The sequence below is a fragment of the Barbatula barbatula genome, assembly GCF_947034865.1.
Source record: "Barbatula barbatula genome assembly, chromosome: 16".
Classification (NCBI taxonomy): domain Eukaryota; kingdom Metazoa; phylum Chordata; class Actinopteri; order Cypriniformes; family Nemacheilidae; genus Barbatula; species Barbatula barbatula.
Genome location: NC_136779.1, coordinates 11,872,194 through 11,899,309, shown reverse-complemented (window position 1 = coordinate 11,899,309; position 27,116 = coordinate 11,872,194). Strand labels below are relative to the sequence as shown.

At 40.9% G+C, this 27,116-nt stretch overlaps 1 protein-coding gene across 2 annotated transcripts in view; it reads left to right on the top strand.

Moving 5' to 3' along the window:
* Positions 1 to 1,304: 1,304 nt before the first annotated feature.
* trrap (transformation/transcription domain-associated protein) overlaps positions 1,305 to 27,116 on the top strand; it is a 69,896-nt gene continuing 44,084 nt past the window's right edge. The window contains exons 1-38 of one of the 2 annotated variants that reach the window (XM_079476754.1): positions 1,305 to 1,447; positions 1,664 to 1,713; positions 1,796 to 1,906; positions 1,998 to 2,102; positions 2,311 to 2,394; positions 2,498 to 2,554; positions 2,644 to 2,769; positions 3,303 to 3,380; positions 3,759 to 3,847; positions 3,978 to 4,074; positions 4,196 to 4,334; positions 4,680 to 4,758; positions 5,647 to 5,881; positions 5,973 to 6,303; positions 7,155 to 7,252; positions 7,409 to 7,597; positions 7,821 to 8,012; positions 8,554 to 8,719; positions 8,807 to 9,063; positions 9,145 to 9,345; positions 11,348 to 11,499; positions 14,933 to 15,132; positions 15,411 to 15,628; positions 15,922 to 16,119; positions 16,195 to 16,455; positions 16,538 to 16,699; positions 16,811 to 16,907; positions 17,097 to 17,218; positions 17,601 to 17,771; positions 17,990 to 18,058; positions 19,698 to 19,817; positions 20,045 to 20,164; positions 20,343 to 20,507; positions 20,605 to 20,786; positions 20,909 to 21,107; positions 25,280 to 25,408; positions 25,932 to 26,198; positions 26,564 to 26,770. In XM_079476754.1, coding sequence (XP_079332880.1) covers positions 1,348 to 1,447; positions 1,664 to 1,713; positions 1,796 to 1,906; positions 1,998 to 2,102; positions 2,311 to 2,394; positions 2,498 to 2,554; positions 2,644 to 2,769; positions 3,303 to 3,380; positions 3,759 to 3,847; positions 3,978 to 4,074; positions 4,196 to 4,334; positions 4,680 to 4,758; positions 5,647 to 5,881; positions 5,973 to 6,303; positions 7,155 to 7,252; positions 7,409 to 7,597; positions 7,821 to 8,012; positions 8,554 to 8,719; positions 8,807 to 9,063; positions 9,145 to 9,345; positions 11,348 to 11,499; positions 14,933 to 15,132; positions 15,411 to 15,628; positions 15,922 to 16,119; positions 16,195 to 16,455; positions 16,538 to 16,699; positions 16,811 to 16,907; positions 17,097 to 17,218; positions 17,601 to 17,771; positions 17,990 to 18,058; positions 19,698 to 19,817; positions 20,045 to 20,164; positions 20,343 to 20,507; positions 20,605 to 20,786; positions 20,909 to 21,107; positions 25,280 to 25,408; positions 25,932 to 26,198; positions 26,564 to 26,770 — 5,823 coding nt within the window. In that variant the 5' untranslated portion in view covers positions 1,305 to 1,347. Of the gene's footprint in view, positions 1,448 to 1,663; positions 1,714 to 1,795; positions 1,907 to 1,997; positions 2,103 to 2,310; positions 2,395 to 2,497; positions 2,555 to 2,643; positions 2,770 to 3,302; positions 3,381 to 3,758; positions 3,848 to 3,977; positions 4,075 to 4,195; positions 4,335 to 4,679; positions 4,759 to 5,646; positions 5,882 to 5,972; positions 6,304 to 7,154; positions 7,253 to 7,402; positions 7,598 to 7,820; positions 8,013 to 8,553; positions 8,720 to 8,806; positions 9,064 to 9,144; positions 9,346 to 11,347; positions 11,500 to 14,932; positions 15,133 to 15,410; positions 15,629 to 15,921; positions 16,120 to 16,194; positions 16,456 to 16,537; positions 16,700 to 16,810; positions 16,908 to 17,096; positions 17,219 to 17,600; positions 17,772 to 17,989; positions 18,059 to 19,697; positions 19,818 to 20,044; positions 20,165 to 20,342; positions 20,508 to 20,604; positions 20,787 to 20,908; positions 21,108 to 25,279; positions 25,409 to 25,931; positions 26,199 to 26,563; positions 26,771 to 27,116 lie in introns of both variants that reach the window. The other variant, XM_079476753.1, reaches the window with a different exon arrangement.

Below are 27,116 nucleotides of genomic sequence, written 5' to 3'. Positions count from 1 at the left end.
AAACGATAAGACCATCATTTTCGATGGTCTTCTAACACTTGCTTCGTCTTGTGTGTCCTTCCGCGCGGGTCTATATTGCTGTCTTAATACGGAAATCACCGCTTAGAACAACACTCCCGACACCCTGTCTTACTTCCAATAGAATAATATTAAAGTATACAATTAAAATAGTTATGTATATAATATTCAAATTTTCACACAACTAGCAATAGATGGGTACGGCGGATTGATTTTACACCTTGCACTCAATTTCATTCGGTCTAGCGGAAGTTCATTTAAAACTCCTTCCGGTCCCCTTGCTGGTAAGTTGGTGCTGTTTTATTGGGAGTAATTTTGCAGTGTAAATGTATAATTAGCGAAAAAGTCTGATATTAGAATTTGTGCGTGATCGAAACTGAATTGGATATTTACACTAATTCGGGTAAAATGTGAAAAGGTGGAGTTCTGCGTGACTTTATTGTGACTTAATGCATGTTAGCAGGCGGCTAGTCAGTTAGCTACAGCGGGCTCTTTGTAAATGACCTGGCTTGCAGCTTGCATACTTATAAAAGCACAAACATTTTATCATTTTGATGCGTTAAAATTAGTTTTCATGTTCGCTTTTCAACTGAGGAAATTATTCAGCTTTTAATGTTGGATGTTATGTGCTCGAGCGCATCGCATCTCGTCAGTGAGCGTGACTGCAGTAGGCGTGTTGTTGCAGTTTGGCGCGCCCACCGCTTCGCCAAAACTACCGTGACCCATTAAGTTACAAACTAGACATTGTACGGCATTGGTCTGAATGACATTCTTTTTTATTTGTTGTTTTGTGCATTTGTTGTTTAGTATAAATATATTGAATTGAAAGCATTTGTCATGTAGTGTCAATGACGACGTTGTATTGGACACAAGGGCTAGGCTCCTAGGTAGAGTCTTCATATGCGTGTCGGTATCAATCACTGACATGCCTTTTATAATTCATATTTCAGAAACAAAAAAGTTTCTAATGAATATTATGATTTTATTATTTGAACTGCAATGGTATCATGGTTTATATTCACGATCTATAATATTAATATGATAATTCAGCATCAGTATGTGTGTTAAATTTGTTAAATGTTCCCTCATTTGCTTTTGTATAAAACTTACATTTATGCATTTCATTACAGCAAAACTAAAACTGTAAATATAAAGCGTTACGGATTATCAGGTCCCTGTACCATATTTAGGTTATGCACAAAGTAAAGTGTTATTTTGTTTTCCCTTTGTGTTTACTGTCTTTAAAAGATGACATGAACTTCTACTGAGATCAGCGCAGACACCAGTCTGCCCCAATTCAGCGGAATCCTGTCTATCCCGGCCTCCACCATGTCCTTTGTGCCCACCCCGAGCCCCACGGTGGTGGATCAGACCACCCTCATGAAGAAGTATTTACAGTTTGTGGCGGCGCTCACTGATAACAACACACGTAAGTGTGTTTGATTTAGTTTAAAGTCATTTTTAATATGTTTTCTCTAGTATAATCTACGCGTATTAGTACATATATAAATGCGATTGATGGTTTAATGTGTATATAACAGGCTTTGTTTCAATACAAGTTTAATGGGTCATGGGTGTAAAGTAGTTGCTCATGTGCTTGTGAACACAAGATGCTCACAGTCTAATTTTTCCTTTTAAACATCAGCGGATGAGACCAAACTGAAAATGATGCAGGAAGTCAGTGAGAATTTTGAGGTAAGCCCTTATATCTTATACAAAGCTTGATGAAAGATGGTATCCTCACTTGTCTTAATTTCTATTATATTACTCTCCACAGAATGTAACATCCTCACAACAGTATTCAACTTTCTTGGAGCACATCATCCCCCGTTTCCTAACATTTCTTCAGGATGGAGAAGTGCAGTTCCTTCAAGAGAAACCAACACAGGTGTGTTACTGCTGAAGTCATATTACTTTTCTTCTTTGAGGTCTTATCCATTTCAAATTAAACTCTGGTGTTTTTCTCTTTTTTGTTATAGCAATTAAGGAAACTCGTTCTGGAGATCATCCATCGAATACCAACTAATGAACACCTGCGGCCTCACGCCAAAAATATCCTCTCTGTCATGTTCCGCTTCCTTGAGGTCAGCTTGTTTTACTTTATTTCCTATATTTTTTTCGCCATGAATTCTAGATGGTGACAATTGACTTACAAATTAGATTGTACTCTTAAGACAATATTTCGTGTTGAATGTAATTTTTTTTGTGTTGTCTGTTAATCATATACTTGATTTTTAAAAAGTTTATTATTGATTCTGAGACTAAACGTCACCTCTGTATTTCATCATTCAGATCGAAAGCGAAGAGAATGTGCTCATTTGTTTGCGCATTATCATTGAACTGCATAAACAGTTCCGTCCGCCGATCTCTCAAGAGGTGAGATAAAGCCCTCTGGCATTCTTTTATGCAGGAGAGCATTTGCTCTTCTGTGTTTTAAAATAGTTTAATAAAAAGCACTCAAGACTCCCATCTCTTATAGATTCATCACTTCTTGGACTTTGTGAAGCAGATTTACAAAGAGCTACCTAAAGTAGTGGTAAGCAGTTGTTGTATTCGGTCGCTTCCAAATATTTGCTTAGCTTGGGCTTCTACAATTTTTTTATAATAATATTTTCTTTCTGTCAGACAAGATACTTTGAGAATCCTCAAGTTATAGCAGAGAACACCGTGCCATCCCCAGAGATGGTGGGTATGATCACCTCAGTTTTGGTAAAGACGGCGCCAGAGCGTGAGGACAGCGAGACCAGGACGGTCAGTACACACACTTTAACACATTACAGTAACCTTAATCTGTGTAGTGTTGAGAAATATGATTAGCAAAGACACAATGATGAGAGCGATGTGCTTTAGTCCAGAGATTGGTACTGTGTGTGTGCGCGCGTGGGTGTGTGTCTGTCTGTGTGTGTGTGCACGAGTGATAACTGTAAAGTACCAATGAGCTTGGGCGCTGAAAGTAAAACTGATAAGATCTGAGTGTCTGTATGCTTATATACATTGCATTAGACTATTATTATAAGCCAATATCAGCTTTGGACCATTTGACTGCTTTCGTTGAGTCTTTCAATGCAAATAACTACTTTATGTTTACAGTTTATAGACAGTAGAGGGGGCCAAGTGCCTGCTTATGAACGTTTGTACACAGGCTTTTATCAAGGCCATGTAGCAAATTTCTTGTCCTTAACTCTCAACACCAGTACAACCATTGGTCATATATGTGCTAAAAGAAACATGCTTTTAATTGTTTTTATGTACCTTACTAGTAGGTTTTATGCCTGTTTCCTCAGCATACCATAATTCCCCGGGGATCACTGTCACTCAAAGTGTTGGCAGAGCTGCCAATCATCGTTGTGCTCATGTATCAGGTGAGGGCTTATACAAACATCCATTTAAGACTGATTTAATGCCAACCATCCTGTTCAAAAAGGACAGTGAGACATTTGGCTCCTTTCTAAAGGTTGTTTTTATAGTAACCCTTCTTGGTATTATTTGACATTTTTTGGAAAATAGCACTATGGTGGTAGTGATGAGCTAAATACAGCTTTTGATATTTCTTTGACCAGCAGGTTGCTGTTTGTATACATATAGAACCCTTAAATATCACTAGAAAACAGATACTGACTATGTGCCACACATGATTTCACTATGTTTGATGACCTTCTTAGCATAGTTCTGCTTTGTAAATTTGTATTTCTCCATTGTTATTTCACACTTATAGTTTTTCCGTCTGATGTCTTTTCTAGCTGTACAAACTGAACATTCACAACGTGGTGTCAGAGTTTGTGCCCCTTATTATGAACACCATCATGCTGCAGGTGTCCGCACAGGCTCGGTCAGTGACCCTCTGCATCTATTTGTGTGTGTGCACGTGTGATTTGTGTGGCGTGTTATATCACTATTGCACTTGCATGCGTAGATGCAGTTTAACATGTCTCAATTTCCCTTATTTATATTCACAACAGACAACACAAGCTCTTCAACAAGGAACTTTATGCAGATTTCATTGCCGCTCAGATTAAGACCTTGTCATTCCTCGCCTACATTATCCGCATCTACCAGGTAAACTAACAAAGGCATCTAGAAAACAAAAAAAAGAGCAAGCTACCTGTAAATGTGTTTAATCAACTTAATACTTATCCAGTGACTCATGTGGAAATGTGTGTTTGGACGTGTGTGTCAGGACTTGGTTGGGAAGTATTCTCAGCAGATGGTGAAAGGGATGTTGCAGCTGCTGTCGAACTGCCCCCCTGAGACGGCTCACCTGCGCAAAGAGTTGCTGATCGCTGCCAAGCACATCCTAACCACGGATCTACGCAGCCGTGAGTCGCCCTTTGCAAAACACTTTGCACATTGTTGCCAGCTAAGATATGCAAAACGTCCGGTTTTGTAGATATGCCGGCATCTGCTGTTAATTATGCAGCCGAGCTTCACAGGGTGCCACTTTGATACGTAACGGCGGCATTCTCTTTGATCAATAGCATTCGAGAGAAGAATCTGATACACTCTGCTAAATCATTAGTCCTGTGGAGAAGGTTAAATGAATCAATGAGAGACTCACTGTTGTGACTTGGTGTTGATGTATCTCATGGTTCTTTGGGCCTTTTGCTATTGTGGTGGGCTTCAAAATCGGCGATGGCATGTGATGGTGTCTGTTTGTGTTGCAGAATTCATTCCATGCATGGACAAGCTTTTTGATGAGTCGATACTCATAGGATCTGGATACACTGCGAGAGAGACGCTAAGGTAAGAACGTAGATTAACCCCGCTCACATCTTTGAAGCTCATGCAGCTGTGAATAAACCTAGAAGATGTTGTCCACTATTAAAAACAACAGGTCCCATTATAGTGAGTTGAATTTAGAGTCATCGTAGGTTTGCTTTAGAGGCTAAAGGCTTTTCCAGAAGTAGATACTTAATTTTGGCCAGATTCCAACGCGTCATGTAGTTTTCATAGAAGCTATCCCACATTGCATTGTGTCAAGATCACTGGAAAAATGATGCATTATTTCAGGATTTTAATTAAGAGCTATTCAATTTTTAATGTTTACTTTGCATTGTATACTCTGTTAAAAGGTTGCTGTTCATTTAAAATGCTGATTTTAAACACAACAAAATATGTATAGGCAACTTTACAAAGGTTTTGGACCGGAGTCATAGATGTTAGTTTTGTCATCCCTCCCTCATAATGCTCTCTGTACTGCTGGAGGCCACAATCTTTTTCCTCGCAAGTCTCTGTGCAAAAGCAATTGGGAACTAAAAGTTGGGTTTCCATCAAGTGCAGCACATCAGAATTGATAGTTAATGGTGCGTGACTGAGCTGAGATGCCCCACTGGGCAGAGGAGATCCAGGTGTCTATCTTCATGTGCCAGGTTCTCCTGGCGCTGCCCACTGTCTGTCTCCCGGCCCCAGATGTCATATGCCTGCCAACATCTCCCGCTTTTCATCCACAGCTCAGTCGTCAGCCTTCAGCAGGCAAATTTGGCGGGACATGCGATGTGTCAAAGTCATTAGTGTCGTTGAATCTTTGACTCAACCTCAACTAAAAATCAATTTTTGTAGTTGTTGGGGCATCTTGGATGCAAATATCTTTTGCTTTTGTCTAACACAAAGATTCTGTTGTTTACTTTGTAGGCCCCTGGCATATAGCACACTAGCAGACCTGGTCCACCACGTAAGACAGAACCTTCCGTTGACGGACCTATCCTTGGCTGTGCAACTGTTCGCAAAGAACATCGACGACGAGTCCCTGCCCAGCAGTATTCAAACCATGTCCTGTAAGCTGCTATTAAATCTTGTGGACTGCATCCGATCCAAGAGCGAACAGGAAAACGGCAATGGCAGAGATATTCTCATGAGAATGCTGGAGGTGAGATGGGTTACGCTGTGTGTTTCTGACCATAATTGTCACAGACAGTACACAAATGTAGTTAATTTATACAATTATTTGATTCCTCCAGGTCTTCGTGTTAAAATTCCACACCATTGCACGCTATCAGCTCGTGTCCATCTTCAAGAAGTGTAAGCCCCAATCAGAGATGGGTGTGGCTGACACAGGGGCGTTACCAGGAGTTCCAGCCACTCCCACTGTAGCTACGCCCGCGTTGCCTCCATCCGCACCCCCGACACCAGTGACCCCAGCTCCACCTCCATCCACGGCCTTCGATAGACCTGGGGATAAAGAGGACAAACAGACTTTTCAAGTGTCAGATTGTCGCAGTCTGGTTAAGACCCTTGTATGTGGAGTGAAAACCATCACCTGGGGCATCACCTCTTGCAAAGCTCCTGGAGGTGAGACGGTTGAACCTAGAGCAGTGGTTCTCAACTGGTTAAGCCATGGGACCCATATTTTCCCATGGCCAAAAAGCAGCGGACCCACTTTTTAGGACTTGTGTTGTTTGTATAAAAAAACTAGTGATTAATTCTAAAATACAAAAAACTATTTGTGACTAATACTGATGCAAGAACAGCCTGAAAGTAAAGTCTATTAAATAGCAGTCCCATACTAGTTTTTCAAAAAAAAATTAAGTTTGACCCAACACCATAATATAAATATATACAAAATAACAAAGCAAAAATAACATGACATTTTGGGGTTATGGAAACCGTAACTATGGAAATAGTAATACTATGTAATACCAATACTATGGTGAACGCACAATACAAACATGAACCGTTAATGAAAGATGAATATGAATTTAATACCTTAATGTAAATCCTTCCCAGCTAACACACAAACTACCTGTGACCTATGTGATTTTTAGGTACTTTAATTCCACACATTGCAGGCCATGTTCGTAGTTTATTTTGCGCTTCAGTGAAGACAGTGCGCTCCGAAACATGCGTACGTAGCACTGTATAACGTCTGACAAGACTGGACAGTTTTTCTGAGGTGAAAGACTTTATTTCCTAACAAGTTAAGAAAATAACGATAGAATAATGACACTGGCATGGGACAGCGAGCACTCACTCGCTCAAGCATCTGCCAACAGCTTTCGTGCACGTCTTTCAAAATAAGTCTTTCATAAGAAAAAACTTTTAAAATTACTTTTTGGTTGTTGATGTTGTTTCTTAGACTGTACAATTAGAAGAGGCAGTATTTCTTTTTAATGACCGCGTGTTTACTTTTCGTTTTGTCGCAGAAGCTCAATTCATTCCCAACAAGCAACTCCAGCCTAAAGAGACCCAGATCTACATCAAACTAGTCAAATATGCCATGCAGGCCTTGGACATCTACCAGGTACAGCCATCCACTGATGTGTCATAAAGACTCACTTAGTTTGCTCAGATGGGCTGAGATCAGCGAGCAATATAGACCGCATTCAAAGTACACATGATGCTGAGAATGAAAGTTTACAGATTATCACAGAGCCAACCCCCTTTTGGCTAGGTACAGATTGCCGGCAATGGGCAGACCTACATCCGTGTGGCCAACTGTCAGACTGTACGGATGAAGGAGGAGAAGGAGGTTTTGGAGCACTTCGCTGGGGTCTTCACCATGATGAACCCTCTCACCTTTAAGGAGATCTTTCAGACCACCGTCCCATACATGGTGGAGCGGATATCTAAAAACTACGCCCTACAGGTACTGATGCTAGGGAGGGATCAGAAATCAAACGAAATCTTGAATCGCCTATTAAGACTTAATACTTTATGCTTAATGGGATCATTTAAAGCATCATTACTCTGACGTTGATTTGTCATATCCTACAATGGGCATATGACACATGCAAAAGTTGCAAGTGTGCCTAGTGAACAAATATGTTTACAATTGTAATCGTTGTTATATTTGCTGCTTTATCCATTAGATTGTTGCAAATTCCTTCCTTGCTAATCTGACCACCTCTGCACTTTTCGCCACCATTCTGGTCGAGTATCTTCTGGAGCGACTGCCTGAGATGGGCTCCAACGTAGAGCTATCAAACCTCTATCTGAAACTCTTCAAACTTGTCTTCGGCTCGGTTTCTCTCTTTGCTGCGGAAAACGAGCAAATGCTCAAGGTGAGCCTTTCCTCGATGTTATGCCAAATACATATGCAGAAGAAAGGGTATTAAAGGCCTATATTGTCTTTGAGTCAGCTAAGATGCTTATTAGGAGTGTGAAGAAAGTAATTGTTTTTCAAAGAGCGCACCCGCACCCTCCTGGCTCTTGCAACACTGCTATCTAACGCCTCCGCGGCAGTAGCCCTGCGGCATTAATTTTAATGCGCTCTGTCAGCCCTTTTGATGAGAAATGACACTTGTGCCTGAGATTGACAGGAAGGACCAGAGTGAAGGTCACTTTGAAATACTGCAATTGAAAAGGTTTCTATATCTCGCTTCCCATGAACCATCCAGCCCGACCCTCGCTAAAATTGTAATCGAATTGTGTTGAAAAGGATGTGTTTTAGCCAAAAAGTTTTTCTTTGTTTTCTTTGCACAGCATTACAGTTTACTGTATTAGACTAAAACATTATTGGGAAACAAATTCGATTTATGATTTGTGTCTCACGTCAAATATGACAAGTATTTTTTTTCAGAAAGATTTCTCATTCTCTTGCAGCCTCACCTTCATAAAATAGTGAACAGTTCCATGGAGCTGGCTCAGTCAGCCAAGGAGCCCTACAACTACTTCCTGTTGCTGAGGGCACTGTTCCGCTCTATAGGCGGGGGTAGCCATGACCTCTTGTACCAGGAGTTCCTGCCTCTCCTGCCTAATTTGCTGCAAGGTGAGCAGATGACCGACTGTAGGGTGCTTCAAAATGAATAGACATTTTTGTAACGATAAGAAGTCACTGACCTTTGGCATGTCTTAGGTTTGAACATGCTGCAGAGTGGCCTTCACAAGCAGCACATGAAGGATCTGTTTGTAGAACTGTGTCTCACAGTTCCTGTGAGGCTGAGCTCTCTTCTCCCTTACCTGCCCATGCTCATGGATCCCCTGGTGTCCGCACTCAACGGTTCTCAGACACTGGTCAGCCAAGGGCTGCGTACGCTGGAGCTCTGCGTGGACAACCTGCAGCCTGACTTCCTCTATGACCACATCCAGCCAGTTCGTGCAGAGCTTATGCAGGTAAAGCACCTGAAATGATGACATCTAACACATCTAAAAGTGGGTCTGTGTGGTGACTGAAGTGTTTACGTTTGCAAACAGGCATTGTGGCGAACGCTTCGAAACCCAGCCGAGACTATTTCCCACGTGGCTTACAGAGTACTGGGCAAGTTTGGCGGGAGTAACAGGAAAATGCTGAAGGAGTCGCAAAAGCTGCAGTACGTTGTGACTGAGGTTCAAGGCCCAAGCATCAAGGCAGAGTTTACTGACTGCAAAGCTTCCATTCAGCTGCCCATGGAAAAGGTGATGCTTCTTTATTTTCGTACAGCCAGTGTTTCATTTGAATGTCACACATGATATACATTAACTATATACTCAAGTTAATTCGTTCACCCTATGTTTGGAATCTCCAAAAAGCAAATATATATATCATGAAAGAAATATGTGCGTTTCTGGGGGTTTGTCTTCTACAGTGAAATGACACGTTAGAGTAAAAACTAATAATATTTTGAGCTTGTTTAGACAAACTAGACACCATATTCCAAGACAAACTTAATTCAGAAATCTACCATAGTACCTAGTATTTAGTATCAGTTCATCTCTATTTGGAATCATGAGTGGCTTTTATAAAATATCTATAATTAAATAAAACTAATAACTAACTGATTAACTTTTAGAAAGTCACATTTTTCTAAAACACACATGGTTGAAAAAACATCATTTTCTGAAACAACACTTTTAGTTTCAGCCTTGCTCAGCAGCCGTCTCTATAAAAAGAAACAAAGCCACTTACTTTAATGTGTCAATTTGCCCTCAATATGCGTATGTGTGGGGGTTAGACGAGCGATTCTCATGTAATGAATCCTTGTCAAAGAGGAGTGTGTGTGCAGAAAGACATAGTCTTCCTCAGGTAATTAAATAGATCATCAGGCTGTAAGATGTGCTCATCTCCCCCCAACCCCCCCCAATCAATCTCTCCCCACTGCGCAGACGGGATTATTTACTCCAGCTAATGGCCCTTCCTGCTGCTCCTCGCTGCTTGGGAAAACAGAAACTGTCATTTCTGTAATTGTGTTCACTCCGCAAAGATGGATGCCGCCGCCATAGCGCTGTAGCAGCTTAATTTCATTTGCATTCACCCTGCAGTTGCCACGGGCATCAGCTGCTGTTTACAGCAGCCCAGGTCCTGGCGATACGTGTTTTGACAGGCTACCACGCCGGCCCTGCTTTTCATAACTCGCACTGTCCCCCACAGGACTCTATTTAGTTGTGATCAGTTTGTCCTAGACAATGCTGGTGCGGTTCGATTTCGTTCTTCCCCCTTTGCAGGTGGTTTGTAAATGAGAGTAAATAAAGCAGAGTTCTGTAAAGCTATCTGCAGAATTGCTGCTGTCGGAGACAGATCGGCTTCAGTCAGGGCTGATGGCGCTAGCATGCCAAGTCTCTCCCTTTCTCTGCGTGAACGCTTGATTAATCGTAGTTCTCCTTGTCGCCTTGGAGATCTCGCCCGTATTCATCTGATTTGCAAACATCATGCTTTTAAATGAGAATGAAACGTGCGCTGAAGTGCCGGGACTCCACTCTGGAGGGCCTTGGAGCATTTGAAAAATGACACGGCTCGTGTAGAAGGACCTCTTGGGGATTGAACATGTGTACAAGGTTATGTGACATTTATAATGATGTCTCAAGGCAGAACAGCTCAGGACCCTTAGGAATTGTAAAACAGTGCTGCAGCACCAGGTATGGCCCTCTTTTCCTCAGCTCGTGTGTCATTTTATTTCACCTTTTTCAAGAACACAGAAGTATCAGGAGGGAGATAACAGATCTCCTAACGTGTCCTTCGCTCTGAAATGACCTGCTGCCTGTCAGTGGTCACGGCATCTTCGGTTATAATTCATCACGACAGCTCTGTGTTTCTGCTTTCTCTATTCTCGAGTGTCAGTAATTAGCTCATCTTCTCCGTCGATGTGCCCTGCCACTTTAGCTTGTCTTTTTATAATTTAGGGGTTGAAGAGGCATCCAATCACTGCTGCCGAATGTTTTAATGTGTGATGGGTCTTTAAGTGTCATGGCAGAGTATTTCACTCAAGCGTGCAAGATGAGTACAGTTTCAATGTGCAACGTAACTTGAATGAAAATTGGTTTATCAGAAGTTTAAATTCTTGGAGATTTATAGCAGTTTAACAGTTCACGTTTTGGGGTATTTAATGCAAATTTTTCATTCTTAAGATATTTTGTATTTATTTTATTAATAGGCATATTTGCTCTACATGTGTTTAACACTGATGTTTTCTGATGTATTTAGGCTATTGAGACAGCACTCGATTGCCTGAAGAGTGCCAATACTGAGCCGTATTATAGACGCCAAGCCTGGGAGGTGATCAAATGCTTCTTGGTGGCCATGACCAGCCTGGAGGACAACAAGCATGCCCTTTACCAGCTCCTCGCTCATCCCAAGTAAGACCACCACTTAAAAATTGGTTTGTGTTTTCTATATATTTGGTGTACTATATACAGCAGTGGACAAAAGGGTAATCTGGGGAAATGGGGGCTTTGTACAATATTTGTGTTTAAGGCCCCCTCAGGTTCAAATAAACAATCAAAATAATGAGGGGTCTGGTACCAACTAAACATTTCCTTAACAAGGCTTAACCGTAGTCCCAGACTAACTTAAAATTTAAAGGTATCTTGATCGAATATATCAGTGCAATTATTTTGTCTCAAGATGCGCACAATGGGCCTCATTCATGAAACATTTGTAAATCTATGAGTAAGTTTTGAGTAATTTGCGCGTAAAACAGAACTTCCCAAAAACATTCCTCCAGATTCAGAAATACTTTGTATACGTCAGATTTCGAGTAAAATGTGTGTGTGTGTGTTTATGAATTCCAATCATTTATAAACAGGGCGCGCGCACATTCAGGCTCATTCACAATTACAATAATCCCCTCCTATGAATTACATATGTAAGAATTCTGAAATCCTCTAGACATTCTTTGGTTTGGCTACATTATATTGCATAACTGCATAATATACTAATAGGCTGTATGCTTTCCAATAAATTAATCAATTAAACTGTGTCCACCAAAGCGTTTTTATCGAGCTAAAATAATAAAACATGGTGCTCTTCTGAAAATGACCAACTGATGGTGATTTAGAATATCCACAACAGTTAGCTTACCTGTTGCTCGTATCTTATTTTGAAGAAAATTACTTAATTTGAAAATGCGGAAACTGTTAATTTACTTTTCCACTGTTGTGTATGATGGTTGGTCAATGTAGTGTTTGTACCGCCTCTTCTCCACTGTGATTGGGTAAAACACAGAGCTCCTCACTTTTTTCAAATTTAAAAATGATAAAAGACAGGGCAAAAGAACTCGTAAAATATCATTGATACATAGTTTATCAAAATGCAGTGTCATAAGTTTGTCTTAAAGATAACGCACTATTTACGTGTGGTATGGAGCAGATGTACATTTCTTTCGTACCAACTAACATTTTGAAAATACTAAAACTTTATGATTCTGAAAATTTACGTCAAAACGGCTTTATGAAGATTTACACAAAATCGTGCTGCTCGTGTTTCATGAATGAGTCCCATTGTTTTTATGTTTGTTTTGTTGTGGAATTTTCTTATTCACTTTTGTGCCTTGCACTGAGTTCTTTTGGGATCACGTCAGCTTGGGGTCCGGAGTAGAGTTCTCTCGTCCCTGTATGGGGTTAGAGCTGGATTTGCTATGTCCAGGATGATCAGTCAACTCTAGTCCGTTCTCTGTCAGCCTTGTGATCCCATCCCTCGTCGCCAAATTGTTGTGTAATTTTCTTATTCCTTAATCAAAGTGAGTTTTTAAACACTTTAGACAAATGCAACACACAGAGAGCATGAGTTACCTTGCAAGGTATTTTATATTTTATTGACATTCAGTCTGCATCACAAGCATGGTGCAGAGAGAAGGTGCCCTCCTTCTCATTTACAGGGCTTTTATATGATCCAAACATGACACCCCTTCTTCTCCCCCACCCCTGAGCAAGAACGTATCTTTGGTAACAAAAAATGTGTCGCCATCCCTTATCTTTACCAGAACCTCTTGGTCTTTGCTCAAGGGCAAAGAAGCTGAGTGGTCTGCCACGTAGCAAAACATTTCTCAGGAATTTAAGAACAACAAGATAGACAGTCTTGAATCAATTTTTACAGAGATTAGCATGAAGAAACCCAAGTCATGAAAATTTCCATCACAGTTTTTAACGAAAACGATGTTAATGTCCTAATTTATTAAGTCCTGTCTTAAAAGGATAGTTCACCCACCTGTCATAATTTACTCAACCTCAAGTTGTTTCAAACCTGTATAAATTCCTTAGTTTGGTTGAACACAAGCAATTTCTGGAACACCATTGACTACCATAGTAGGAAAATTCTTGTATAACCCAAATTAGATATTTTGAAGAATTTAGTAAAACAAACAGTTTAGGGCACCTATGACAACCATTAAATTGTTTTCTTCTATGGTGGGTCAATGATGCCCCAGAAATCTCAGTTGCTAGCATTTTTCAAAAAATCTTTCTTTGCGTTTAAAAGAACAAAGAAATGTACACAGATTTGAAACAACTTGAGGTTGAGTAATTCATGGCAGAATTACATTTTTGAGGTTGACCCTTTAAGCCAATCCCTGTTTTATTGTACAAAATCGATTTGGCAAAAAGGCAAACAACAGCATATCAGGGGATATGGGATGTATGCAAATATATATAAAAAACGCTCAATGGAACTAATGCATACATTGACTGCAATATTATGCCTTGTAAGTATTTTGTAGTTGTTCTCCTTGAATCCTAAGTTGCCAGAGTTTCTTCTGAGATTCAGTATTTATACTAAAAACACATAAAACAAATACAACACATTTCAACACTTTTTTTATTTTGTATATTTGAACAGAGAACGAAGATGTCACTGACTGGCAACTTCAGTTGCAGTGCATTCTTCATTTACATTTAGCCGATGATTTTATCCAAAACAACTTCCAAAAGTAGCCACAACAAAGCTTTAAAGCATTCTGGGCATTTAAAACATCCTCTGCATTTCCACGTTTTGGCCATGTTTGCAGCTCTCCTGGGGCTCATCCAGCCTGGCCGCCGCTGTCTAAATGTTAAAAAGGCGAATTACTACTAAGACGTTTCGACTGGCTGCACAGGAGGCCGGGAGGGTCACAATACACAGCCATTGATCTCCACGCGGACGCTAATTGACTATACTTCATCTGTTTACCCCAAAAGCCAGTGGCACGGGTCCCTGCCGAAATAACCCTCCGATGGTTATATAGAACAAGAGCTGTCACTACCGTCAGAAGTCTAGATTCATGACATCCTCTCTCCCTGATTCAATGTGCCACATTACGTCGGTCACCATGAAAGGGGTCCTTTCAGAGGACTGAATGCTCTCTTAATATCGCAAATGCCAGGCTGGATAATGAAGTCTCATTCGAGTGGCGGCGTTATGAATTTGAATTGATCTGGCTGCTGTGCCCACCTCTCTGCCACTCGGCCTTCTCCCTAAGCCAGGCCTTTTAAATAGCGATACTGAAATGTAGCGATCCATCACCACCGCTACTGGCTGTGGTATTATAGAACACAAGCCCGAGCACGGATAAAACACACACTCCATCACTGGGGTGCTATCAGCCCGGGTAAATAACCAAACATGAGACAAAACGTCAGGCAGACACAAAGCTGGTGTCCTGTGGGGCTCAGCTGTCCAAACGCAAAGAGCTTTTTATGCCCCGTAATCGAATCAAATCGTCTGATTGGGTTATTCAGCCTTGGGCACATGTAATGGAATGACTATATGGATGTGATGTGACTTATGAGCTAAATCTTTTTTGCTGCTTTTCAACAGCTTTACTGAGAAGTGGATCCCCAACGTGATCATCTCTCACCGGTACAAAGCCCAGGACACCCCGGCGCGGAGGACGTTCGAGCAGGCTCTGACAGGGGCATTCATGTCAGCTGTTATCAAGGATCTCAGGCCCAGCGCTCTGCCTTTTGTAGCCAGCCTGATTCGGCATTACACCATGGTGGCTGTGGCGCAGCAGTGTGGTAAAGAGTCTTTCTGCTGTTGTTGATTCTTTTTCCATATTGAGGTTTATGTCTTAAAGGGATAGTTCACCCAAAATGTTATGTAAGATTGACTTTCTTCTGCAGACCACAAAAGAAGATATTTTGAACAACATTGGGGCCCCATTGACTTCCATTATAGGGCACAAAACCACATAGACGTTTCTCAAAATACTTTCTTTTGTGTTATATGTTAAGGAGCGGTTTGTGTTTGAACTATCTCTTTAGGATCAACATTAACTTTCAATGTCATGTCTTAGGTCCCTTCCTGTTGCCGTGCTACCAGTCCGGCAGTCAGCCCAGCACGGCGATGTTCCACAGCGAAGAGAACGGCTCTAAAGGGATGGACCCGCTTGTGTTGATAGACGCCATTGCTATTTGCATGGCCTATGAGGAGAAGGAGCTGTGCAAGATTGGAGAAGTGGCACTGGCTGTCATCTTTGATGTTGCTAGCATTATCTTGGGCTCTAAAGAAAGGGTGAGGGTTTTTCTTCTTGGGAAATTTAATATCACGTTTTTTTACAGTATCGTACAGCCTTATTGGCTACACTGGACTGCATAGATCTAATAGATCTAATTTTATCACTTGCAAAAGAATAGTGCCTACAGTCAATCCTAACAATTGGATTTGAAAATCAAACCTGTATTGGGTGCAGTGGGAACAAAGCCAATAACACAGAATGTTGGCTTTTTATTGGTGTTATTGGGTTTTTATTGCATTATTGACATTTATAAGTCTTGTATTGAAATACAATCTGATTTTCTCTTCAGGCATGCCAGCTGCCGCTGTTCTCCTACATAGTGGAGCGACTCTGCGCCTGCTGTTATGAACAGGCCTGGTATGCTAAGCTGGGTGGTGTGGTGTCCATTAAGTTCCTGATGGAGAGGCTTCCTCTCATCTGGGTGCTGCAGAACCAGCTTACCTTTCTCAAAGCTCTGCTCTTCGTCATGATGGACCTAACAGGAGAGGTATACACATTCCCTAACTCCTAACTGTCCTGCATTTTGGAGTTACATGCAATTAATCATATTTCTCCCTCTTAGGTATCTAATGGTGCCGTTGCCATGGCCAAGACAACTCTGGAGCAGCTGTTGATACGCTGCGCTACTCCTCTAAAGGATGAGGAGAAGACAGAGGAGCTCCTGGCTGCCCAGGATAAATCATTCCACTTGGTGACCCATGATCTTGTTCGAGAGGTCACCTCCCCCAATTCAACAGTCCGTAAGCAGGCCATGCATTCCCTGCAGGTGCTGGCTCAGGTCACAGGCAAGACTGTCACCATAATCATGGAGCCCCACAAAGAAGTATGTCATCTTCTCATTTGAGATTATGGAGATTGAGAAAATCTACTTTTACTGTTTCGCTAATGTTTACGTCTCTGTCTAGGTATTACAGGATATGGTTCCTCCAAAAAAACACTTACTTCGTCACCAGCCTGCCAATGCTCAGATTGGCCTGATGGAGGGCAACACCTTTTGCACCACCCTGCAGCCCCGTCTCTTTACAATGGACCTCAATGTGGTGGAGCACAAAGTGTTTTACACAGAGGTGAGGCTGAAACGAAAGGTGTTAAAGTGAATTTAATATAAAAAAAAAACAAAGCCTGATAAGACATGTGAAGCGCTTTATCTCTGAGCTCCAGTGTCTTTGATTCAACAGTTGCTGAACTTATGTGAGGCGGAGGATGCCGCCCTGATGAAGCTGCCGTGTTATAAAAGCTTGCCGTCATTGGTGCCGCTCCGCATCGCTGCCCTCAGTATGTGTTCGCCTTGTTTCACCAGTTATTACTGTTAACAATCTCTGTTGCGCAGAGACATATTTATATATGCAAATGTATTTGGTCTCTTCCAAATAAACAATAGTGAGAAGCAAGCATGTTTTGCATATGAAGTCTTAAGTTTTATAATCTTCATGGTTTTGCTTATTCTTCCTTGTTTCCGAGCAGATGCCCTTGCGGCGTGTAACTACCTCCCTCAGTCGCGAGAGAAGATCATTGCCGCCCTCTTCAAGGCCCTTAACTCCACTAACAGTGAGCTTCAGGAAGCTGGAGAGGCCTGCATGAGAAAGGTCAGCCCTCTCTCTTCACCAGCCTAATTTTCTCTCCCTTTGTCATGTCTGTGGGTTTCTTCTGTGAGCTCTTCCTTTGCCTGCCGCCTCTAATGGGTTCTGCCAGAAAAGATCAATACAGGATGGAGTGAAACGAGCATAGAGGAAAATGAATTTGGCCGTGATGCATCATCTCTGTGCGAAAACCTGAAAAGAGTTTTTCTTCTGTCTCGAGTTGACAGGACTATAGTAAGAAGCTGGGTTTAAGGTGCCATTATTGTGTCATTTACCATGTATGGTGTCTCTAAGTCTCTATTGAGCAGCTTTGAACTATTAAATGGCCATACTTTCGGTTTTAAATCCAGGTATGTGTACAAGTATTTTACATTTTTGTGTTTCTCAGTTTTTAGAGGGAGCCACTATCGAGGTGGATCAGATCCATACACATATGCGTCCTCTGCTGATGATGCTCGGAGACTATCGCAGCTTGACGCTCAACGTAGTTAACAGACTGACGTCTGTCACTCGACTCTTCCCAAACTCCTTCAATGACAAATTCTGCGACCAGATGATGGTATGTCGGAGCTCTTAAAGTTCTAGTTCAATAGTTCGTAAGTCCTAGGAGAACGGCGAAAACTTAAACTCTGCCGATAGCATGCCGTGGAACGCTGCGATAAAGCTTTGTTTGTAATTAAAACAGCAATTTTCAGTTAGTTTCAGTAACTCAATATTCTTATAGCATAGTTCATTATTCCATAAGTCTAAGATTGCATGTGTTTCCTGTTCTTGCAGCAACATCTACGCAAATGGATGGAGGTGGTGGTGATCACACATAAAGGAGGCCAGCGCAGTGACGGCAGCGTGAGTAACAGCTTGTTTTTGCATTTAAATTAAACATACGCCAGGGTTTGTTGCGGCATCTTTCACTCCACGGCACGCCCTTCTCCATCAGTCAGACATTGTATCTTTTTCATTATCTGTCAAACTTCACACGGTCAGCATCCTCATTGTTTAGCTCTGTGCATAACAAGGGATTTGTAGATGCAGAGAGCTGAACTGGATCACCCCACTCAGACTCTGTGAGTGACCATATTACAATCAATGATTAATTAGGCGCCAGCCGCCCTCGGCTCTGCTCTGAGTTCTGGATCCTGGTTATCTTGTTTGACAGATAACCTTGTAGAGGAAGAAAAGGTGAGAGGGGGCGGAAGCTTGCTGTTTCGGATAAAGCTGCCATTTCTTTGGTCTTGTTCTTGCCCTGCCTTTCTCTAAAATGTATTGTAATTACATGCAAATTGGCCCTCTGTAACTGCAGTTCTTAATATTCTTACAACATTGACAGAACGACCGTCCGTACATGACAATGAGGCAGGGTCAGTCAGGTCAAGAGGTGGCCCCGAAGCCTCCTTCCGGAAGATTTATCATAGCGATAAAGAAGGTCAAATCAAGGATAGAACGCAGAACTTTGAATCTTTATGAAAGTGCATGCTTAGATGAGGCTATAGAGGAGTTGTTCTGTTGTTTTATTATTTGATCGTTGTAAAGTATTGAATTAAGCAATGATGAGTGACTACGTCTGGAACATAATTCGTGAGGACAGTTAGTCATGAAAGACAAAAATGATCAAATGTACACTTCTGAAGTTTTGGACGACTCATTTTTATTATTTATGTTAAACTGTTCTGAGATTTAAAATATTTTTCCTGTTTTTTTTTAGTACAGCTGATGGTAAAAAAAATATAATGTGATTTTTGTGTTCAGCATGTTAAACTTCATAAAAAGACAGTCAAAATTAAAGCATAACACAACTTTTCAAAACAATTTTCATTGTGTAATCACATCATACACAAAAGCACCATACATTGAGTCAGACGTGTGCTGTCGATCCATACAGTGCTCATTACCCACACTGCTTTGCTGATTGTTTGTTGTCTCCTGTTTGGCGCAGCCTGCCATGGAAGGTGTTGAGGTGAGAATGTGGTCCGCTGTGTGGTCCTCACCGGCTCCGCTCTCATTATACTTGTGTTTTTACTTTGTGCTGGTGTAGTTGTAACTTTACCTCTGTGTATGTCTGTGGTGTTGTGATTGACCCCTGCGTGTCATATTGGAGGTCCCAAACCTGTTACCATATGATGCCCCTTGGAGTGTTTTTCAGGAAAACAACCTGTCTGAATGTAGACGGTCCGTCCCACTTCATATTCAAACTTTAGAAACAGTTTATCTGCCGGCGCCAATAGCCCCGACATATAGTGTACTTGCGGCCCAACCCGAGTTCGATTCCCATCTCGAGCGAACCTTTGCCAGTCCCACATTCCTGTCGCTAACCAAAAGCCTTCCTGTCTGTTCTCCACAAACCCTAAGAATAATAAAAAAATTATCTCACCTCTCAGATGTTTCCTGCAGTTGTTCTTCAATATGTGTCACAAGGTTACTCCAGGGTTTCTACTGATGGGTTACCACTAACCATCACTGTAATGTGTTCATCTTTTTTCCCCTACAGGAAATGAGAATCTGTTCAGCCATTATAAATCTCTTCCACCTGATACCGGCTGCTCCACAGACGCTGGTCAAACCTCTGCTGGAAGTGGTGATGAAGACTGAGAGGGCAATGCTTATTGAGGTACAAAAATGTTTCAGTGCTGCATGATTTGGTGAGAACTGTCGAGTGTAGTAGCAACTGGAGATTGCCTTCACATTTAGGTTTCTTGAAGCTTTGACTGCTATTTGATTACATGGTGGTCAAAAGGCACGTTGACACAATGCAAAATAAACGCATTCAATTTACAGGCCCAGAATGCTGTTGAGTTCAGTTTTATGGTTTTATTAAAGAGTTTTGTGCCTCCATAGGCGGGCAGTCCCTTTAGAGAACCACTGATTAAGTTCTTGACGCGCCATCCATCACAAACAGTGGAGCTCTTCATGATGGAGGCCACGCTCAATGACCCACAGTGGAGCCGCATGTTTATGGTATTGTGGTTTTCCTCTCTTTTCTTACTTCATATAACATTGTAAACTCAAATTATGCCTTTCACGTGATGTGTTGAAACTGTTTCTGTTACTCAATTTTCATTTAATTTGTGGTTCATGAAAATTATTTTCAAGTTAAGCTGCTGAAATGCCATTCTCACCATTCTTCCCTTTACAGAGTTTCTTGAAGCACAAAGACGCCAAGCCACTTAGAGACGTGTTGGCTTCTAATCCGAATCGTTTTGTCCCTCTTTTGGTTCCGGCTGGTCCAGCAGCGACTGTGAGGCCTGCGTCACCCTCCACCAGCACAGCCCGCCTTGACCTGCAGTTTCAAGCCATTAAGGTGCCCCATAGTCCCTTCATTGAACCTATTTCAGTTTACTGTCATGTAATTCTCTTCTGTAGAGCCTGAATTGTTGATAAGTGTTCTTGCACTTCAGATTATTAGCATCATAGTGAAAAATGATGAAGGATGGTTGGCTGGGCAGCACTCTCTGGTCAGTCAGCTCAGGCGTGTATGGGTCAGCGAAGCCTTCCAGGAACGCCATCGCAAAGACAACATGGCTGCAACTAACTGGAAGGAGCCTAAACTGTTGGCTTACTGTCTGCTTAGCTACTGCAAGTAAGTGGTTTTCAAGACATTTGTCATACAATTTCTTCCTCTGTTAAATCTTGGTTTAATAACTATATAAGTATAAAAAACTCATTTCTTGTATATAACTGAAGTTGCGTGTTATCCCTCAGGCGCAATTACTCTGAGATTGAGCTGCTCTTCCAACTGCTAAGAGCCTTTACCGGCCGCTTCCTGTGCAACATGACCTTCCTGAAGGAGTACATGGACGAGGAGATCCCTAAAAATTACAGCATCACACACAAACGGGCGCTATTCTTCCGCTTTGTGGAGTTCAACGACCCGCACTTCAACGATGAACTCAAGGCAAAGGTGAGGTTTCGCTTATGTCTGTCACCTGTGGAATTTCAATGCGATGGGAGATGCTCTAAATTATGGATTTGCGATGACCTCAGATGTTTGATTACGAGTGTGACGGATACAGCGACTGATACGAGTGTTTCTGCAGTCCACTGTCAGCATTACAATAAGCACCTTAGTGGTTACATTTCTGAAGAGAGGAGGCGTGACGCCGCTGGCCATCTAATCCTGCTAACAACCGGCTCCTGCTGAATATGTATGATCTATATTGGGTGGCAGCAATGGCTGGCCATGCATAACGCTTGAATCTCTTAAGCTTGAAGATTCACAGTCAACTATCATCTTTAAAGAGCGCTAATGAATATTTTTCTGGAGGTTAATCTATTGGCAGTTGCTTATACACAGAGATTTTTCCTACATTGTTTTCACCGAGTCGTTATCATTTATTTACTTTTACATTTATGCACTTGGCAGACGCTTTTATCCAAAGCAACATACATTTGTTTCTATGTGCAATCCCCTGGGATCGAACCCACGACCTTGGAGTTGTTAGCGTCATTCTCTTACCACTCATGATATTCAAAACATGTATATAACCATTTAGTCTATGAAAAGCTAAAGAAGGTATTTTGGGATGTCTTTGTTTTTATTTGTCCATACAATGGAAATCAATGGGGGGGGGCGATGTTGTTTGGTTACCAACGTTCCTCAAAATATCAGCTTTCGCGTTCTGCAGAAGTAAGTCTCACAGGTTTGGAATGGCTTTAAAGAACAGCACCAGCTCGTAGTCAAACTGTCTTTGCAGTTTTGATGGCAAAGCCGTTTCTGATTTTCTAAATCACCCCTTGCAGCCAAACACGCGTCGCATCCTGAACATTCCCCAGGAGAGCACAACAGCTGCATGCTTTTTCACACGTTTAAGGTGATGTTTGCAGGCAGATGGAGCCTCGTGGTTTGGATGTGATGGATCGTGCAGAAGAGGGGTTGTTGTGATCTATCACTCATGTGAGTGGTAGAGGGGTTCATTAGAACGAGGGGTATTAAAGGAACACCTGCGGTCCGATGGCGCTCTGATAGAGCAACCTATGTTTGATTAGACCCACTGCAATTGACAAAATAAACTATAACCTCTGCTAAAGTGAACCACAGAGTTAGTTTTATCTCCATGGCTTAAATCACAACTTGAAAAAGTTATGACATGGTTATTATCTCTGTGTTGTTTATCTTAACTTAATAATGTAGAGCGAGGAAGAAGTCATTAGTGTTCAGAGACACTAATTATACAACACGAGAACTGAGGTCTGGAAAGTCAAGGTTGAGGGAATTGGGATCTTTGAGTCTTTGCAAACACACGGTCATAAATAGACCAGTGTCAGGAATATAACGTTCATCAGAGTGATAAATATCACTGAGTTGCACTGTGTCTGGCCCGCTCTGTTCTGTCATTGTCACTTCTTAATTATTTCTCTGAGCTGCCAGAGTTGAGCATTTATAGAGATCAAAATCAAATGATCAAATCACGGATTTGAAAGCGTATGCTTAAAAACCTTAAATATATCAGTCAATTCAGTTTGAGGTCAAATTATGTGTTTGCAAGTAGGGAGCTGTGTTTACAAGTTGGAGCTATGGTTACACGTTTACTCCTATCTTTCATTGGTATGAGCAGTGAAAAGACTAAAGAAATTACGAGAAAAATTATGGAATTAATAATGCCCTTGGTGTCCAGCCGTTCTCCATAGTTGAGGACAGAGGCTTCAGAAATTTCCTGTAAAATATTTTTTGTTTTGAAAATAGAAGTTTTTATCAAAGAAATTGGATTTGTTTTGTATGTGCTTTCAATTATAGTTCTAAAAACAAAATCTGAATCGGCAGGTCACACTTACAAAAAATCGGAATCGTTCAAGAAAAATGCAATTGGTGTATGTCTAGTTACAAGTTTACATGTAGGCAGCTATGTTTACAAGTTTACATGTAGGCAGCTATGTTTACAAGTTTACATGTAGGCAGCTATGTTTACAAGTTTACATGTAGGGAGCTATGTTTAAAAGTTGACATGTAGGGAGCTATCTTTAAAAGTTTACATGTAGGGAGCTATGTTTAAAAGTTTACATGTAGGGAGCTATGTTTACATGTAGGCAGCTATGTTTACAAGTTTACATGTAGGGAGCTATGTTTACAAGTTTACATGTAGGGAGCTATGTTTAAAAGTTGACATGTAGGGAGCTATCTTTAAAAGTTTACATGTAGGGAGCTATGTTTAAAAGTTTACATGTAGGGAGCTATGTTTACATGTAGGCAGCTATGTTTACAAGTTTACATGTAGGGAGCTATGTTTAAAAGTTTACATGTAGGGAGCTATCTTTAAAAGTTTACATGTAGGGAGCTATGTTTACATGTAGGCAGCTATGTTTACAAGTTTACATGTAGGGAGCTATGTTTACAAGTTTACATGTAGGGAGCTATCTTTAAAAGTTTACATGTAGGGAGCTATCTTTAAAAGTTTACATGTAGGGAGCTATGTTTACATGTAGGCAGCTATGTTTACAAGTTTACATGTAGGGAGCTATGTTTACAAGTTTACATGTAGGGAGCTATGTTTACAAGTTTACATGTAGGCAGCAATGTTTACAAGTTTACATGTAGGGAGCTATGTTTACAAGTTTACATGTAGGCAGCTATGTTTACAAGTTTACATGTAGGGAGCGAAATGTTTACAAGTTTACATGTAGGGAGCTATGTTTACATGTTTACATGTAGGGAGCTATGTTTACAAGTTTACATGTAGGCAGCTATGTTTACAAGTTTACATGTAGGGAGCTATGTTTACAAGTTTACATGTAGGCAGCTATGTTTACAAGTTTACATGTAGGCAGCTATGTTTACAAGTTTACATGTAGGGAGCTATGTTTACAAGTTTACATGTAGGCAGCTATGTTTACAAGTTTACATGTAGGGAGCGAAATGTTTACAAGTTTACATGTAGGGAGCTATGTTTACAAGTTTACATGTAGGCAGCTATGTTTACAAGTTTACATGTAGGGAGCTATGTTTACAAGTTTACATGTAGGGAGCTATGTTTACAAGTTTACATGTAGGGAGCTATGTTTACAAGTTTACATGTAGGGAGCTATGTTTACAAGTTTACATGTAGGGAGCTATGTTTACAAGTTTACATGTAGGGAGCTATGTTTACAAGTTTACATGTAGGCAGCTATGTTTACATGTAGGCAGCTATGTTTACAAGTTTACATGTAGGGAGCTATGTTTACAAGTTTACATGTAGGGAGCTATGTTTACAAGTTTACATGTAGGGAGCTATGTTTACATGTAGGCAGCTATGTTTACAAGTTTACATGTAGGGAGCTATGTTTACAAGTTTACATGTAGGGAGCTATGTTTACATGTAGGCAGCTATGTTTACAAGTTTACATGTAGGGAGCTATGTTTACAAGTTTACATGTAGGGAGCTATGTTTACAAGTTTACATGTAGGGAGCTATGTTTACATGTAGAGAGCAATGTTTACAAGTTTAAAAATAGGAAGCTACACTTTTGAAGATAGTTATATATGTACACAAATATTTCATTCAGATTTTCATGCAGTGGTCCAATTTCAAGTTTACATGTAGGGAGCTATGTTTACAAGTTTACATGTAGGCAGCTATGTTTACATGTAGGCAGCTATGTTTACAAGTTTACATGTAGGGAGCTATGTTTACAAGTTTACATGTAGGGAGCTATGTTTACATGTAGGCAGCTATGTTTACAAGTTTACATGTAGGGAGCTATGTTTACAAGTTTACATGTAGGGAGCTATGTTTACATGTAGGCAGCTATGTTTACAAGTTTACATGTAGGGAGCTATGTTTACAAGTTTACATGTAGGGAGCTATGTTTACAAGTTTACATGTAGGGAGCTATGTTTACATGTAGAGAGCAATGTTTACAAGTTTAAAAATAGGAAGCTACACTTTTGAAGATAGTTATATATGTACACAAATATTTCATTCAGATTTTCATGCAGTGGTCCAATTTCAAAAACGGTCATCTGTATCATCAAAATCCGAATCGGTCATCCTATAATTACAACATTTGTTTTTTTTGAGAACAGGTAGAGATGGTTCATGTTTTTATTGGTCAGTATTGATAAATGTTGATTCCATGTGGTTTGTGTTAACTGTTCAGGTTTTGCAGCACATCCTGAACCCAGCCTTCCTATACAGCTTTGAGAAAGGTGAAGGCGAGCAGCTGCTGGGGCCGCCCAATCCAGAGGGTGACAACCCTGAGAGCATCACTAGTGTCTTCATCACCAAGGTAACCGACATTCAGCCAGAATATCCGGTCTATAGTGGCGATGCTGTCAGTCTCTCTTCATCAAGTCGCCTAGATCAGCTGGTATGACCTCTGGCTGTTGTTTTACCATCTGAAATGTCAAGGCCACACTAAAGGTCATAGTGTTTGCTTTTAAAGCTAATGAGATGAGACACAAAGGTGGAGGTTAATGTCTTCATTTATTTCATGCTTTAAATTGATTGTCTCTGGCCTCCTGGCTGTAATCATAGCAAAGAGCAAACCAATCAGTCCGGCTGCTGATAATTTTGAAAAAGTTGGCCTTTGTGTTCCTCTCCTCATTATTGTATTTTCTCTTTCCACCAATGTATTTAAAAAAGGATGAAGAATTAAGTGAATAGGTGATGTAAGCAAATGTTAAAGATTTGGAGGACCAAATTTTAAAGTTCTAAATTTTAAGGTCTGAAAAACCTATATGGATCAAAATAAATGGTTTGGCATGATTTTCATTCAGTCAGAAAAAAATAACATATTTTCGTTCTTCCAGGTGCTGGACCCTGAGAAACAGGCGGACCTAGCAGACTCTTTGAGGATTTACCTGCTTCAGTTTTCCACTCTGCTGGTAGAACACGCCCCTCATCACATCCACGACAACAACAAGAGCAGGAACAGCAAGCTGAGACGTCTCATGACGTTCGCTTGGCCGTGTCTGCTCCCCAAAACCTGTGTGGACCCCGCTTGCAAGTATAGCGGCCACCTGCTGCTGGCTCACATCATCGCCAAGTTTGCCATTCACAAGAAGATTGTGTTACAGGTACTAGAACCAGAAACTGAAGTAGCTTACATGTCTGTTTACCATATGACACATGTATTTCCCCAAATGTCAGTTACCCAATCAGAACGACCTGTAACTTCTGGTTCATGACCGACTAGTTCTAGGATCTTACAAGTGTATAAAAAACAAGATTGTTGCAACTGTAGGAGATACAATGCATCTAAAAACTTAAAGTACCTCAGTTACTCAGTTCTTCAAAGGATTTAATAGCATAGGCTCAAGGGTACCATTTAACACATCCAGTGATTGAAATGCCTGACCAAACCAAAGTAGTCGACTTCAATTTGACTGCAGTCTAACTTCTGCTGTAAACTGCAACTCAATGTCGACGTGTTTGTGTTCAGGTTTTCCACAGTCTTCTGAAGGCTCACACCATGGAGGCCCGTGCCATCGTCCGACAGGCCATGGCTATTCTGACGCCCGCTGTACCCGCTCGGATGGAGGACGGCCATCAGATGCTCACGCACTGGACCCGGAAGATCATCGTGGAAGAGGGTCACACGGTTCCTCAGCTGGTCCATATACTGCACCTCATAGTACAGCACTTCAGAGTATGTGACTATAGTTCACTCATGCGCACTGTAAAACTTTTTATAGTACGGCCATTGAACATGTCCAGAGTTAGTGATTTTATTTATAGCCTTGTTTGTCACGGATTTGTCCTGCAATGTCTAAAACAAAAATTATCTCATAATTGAAACCTTAGTGTGTCAAGGTTTTTAAAGAAATAGATATAATGCAAAAAATAAATACTGTAAAAAGCTTATTAGAAATGGTTGTGTATGATTTTCTAAAAATGTTTAGCTAGATGAACAATATTTTGTATCTTTCGACTTTAAAACAAATCTGTAATTAACAGCAATATTTAACTGCATTAATACTGAATTTATAAAAGCA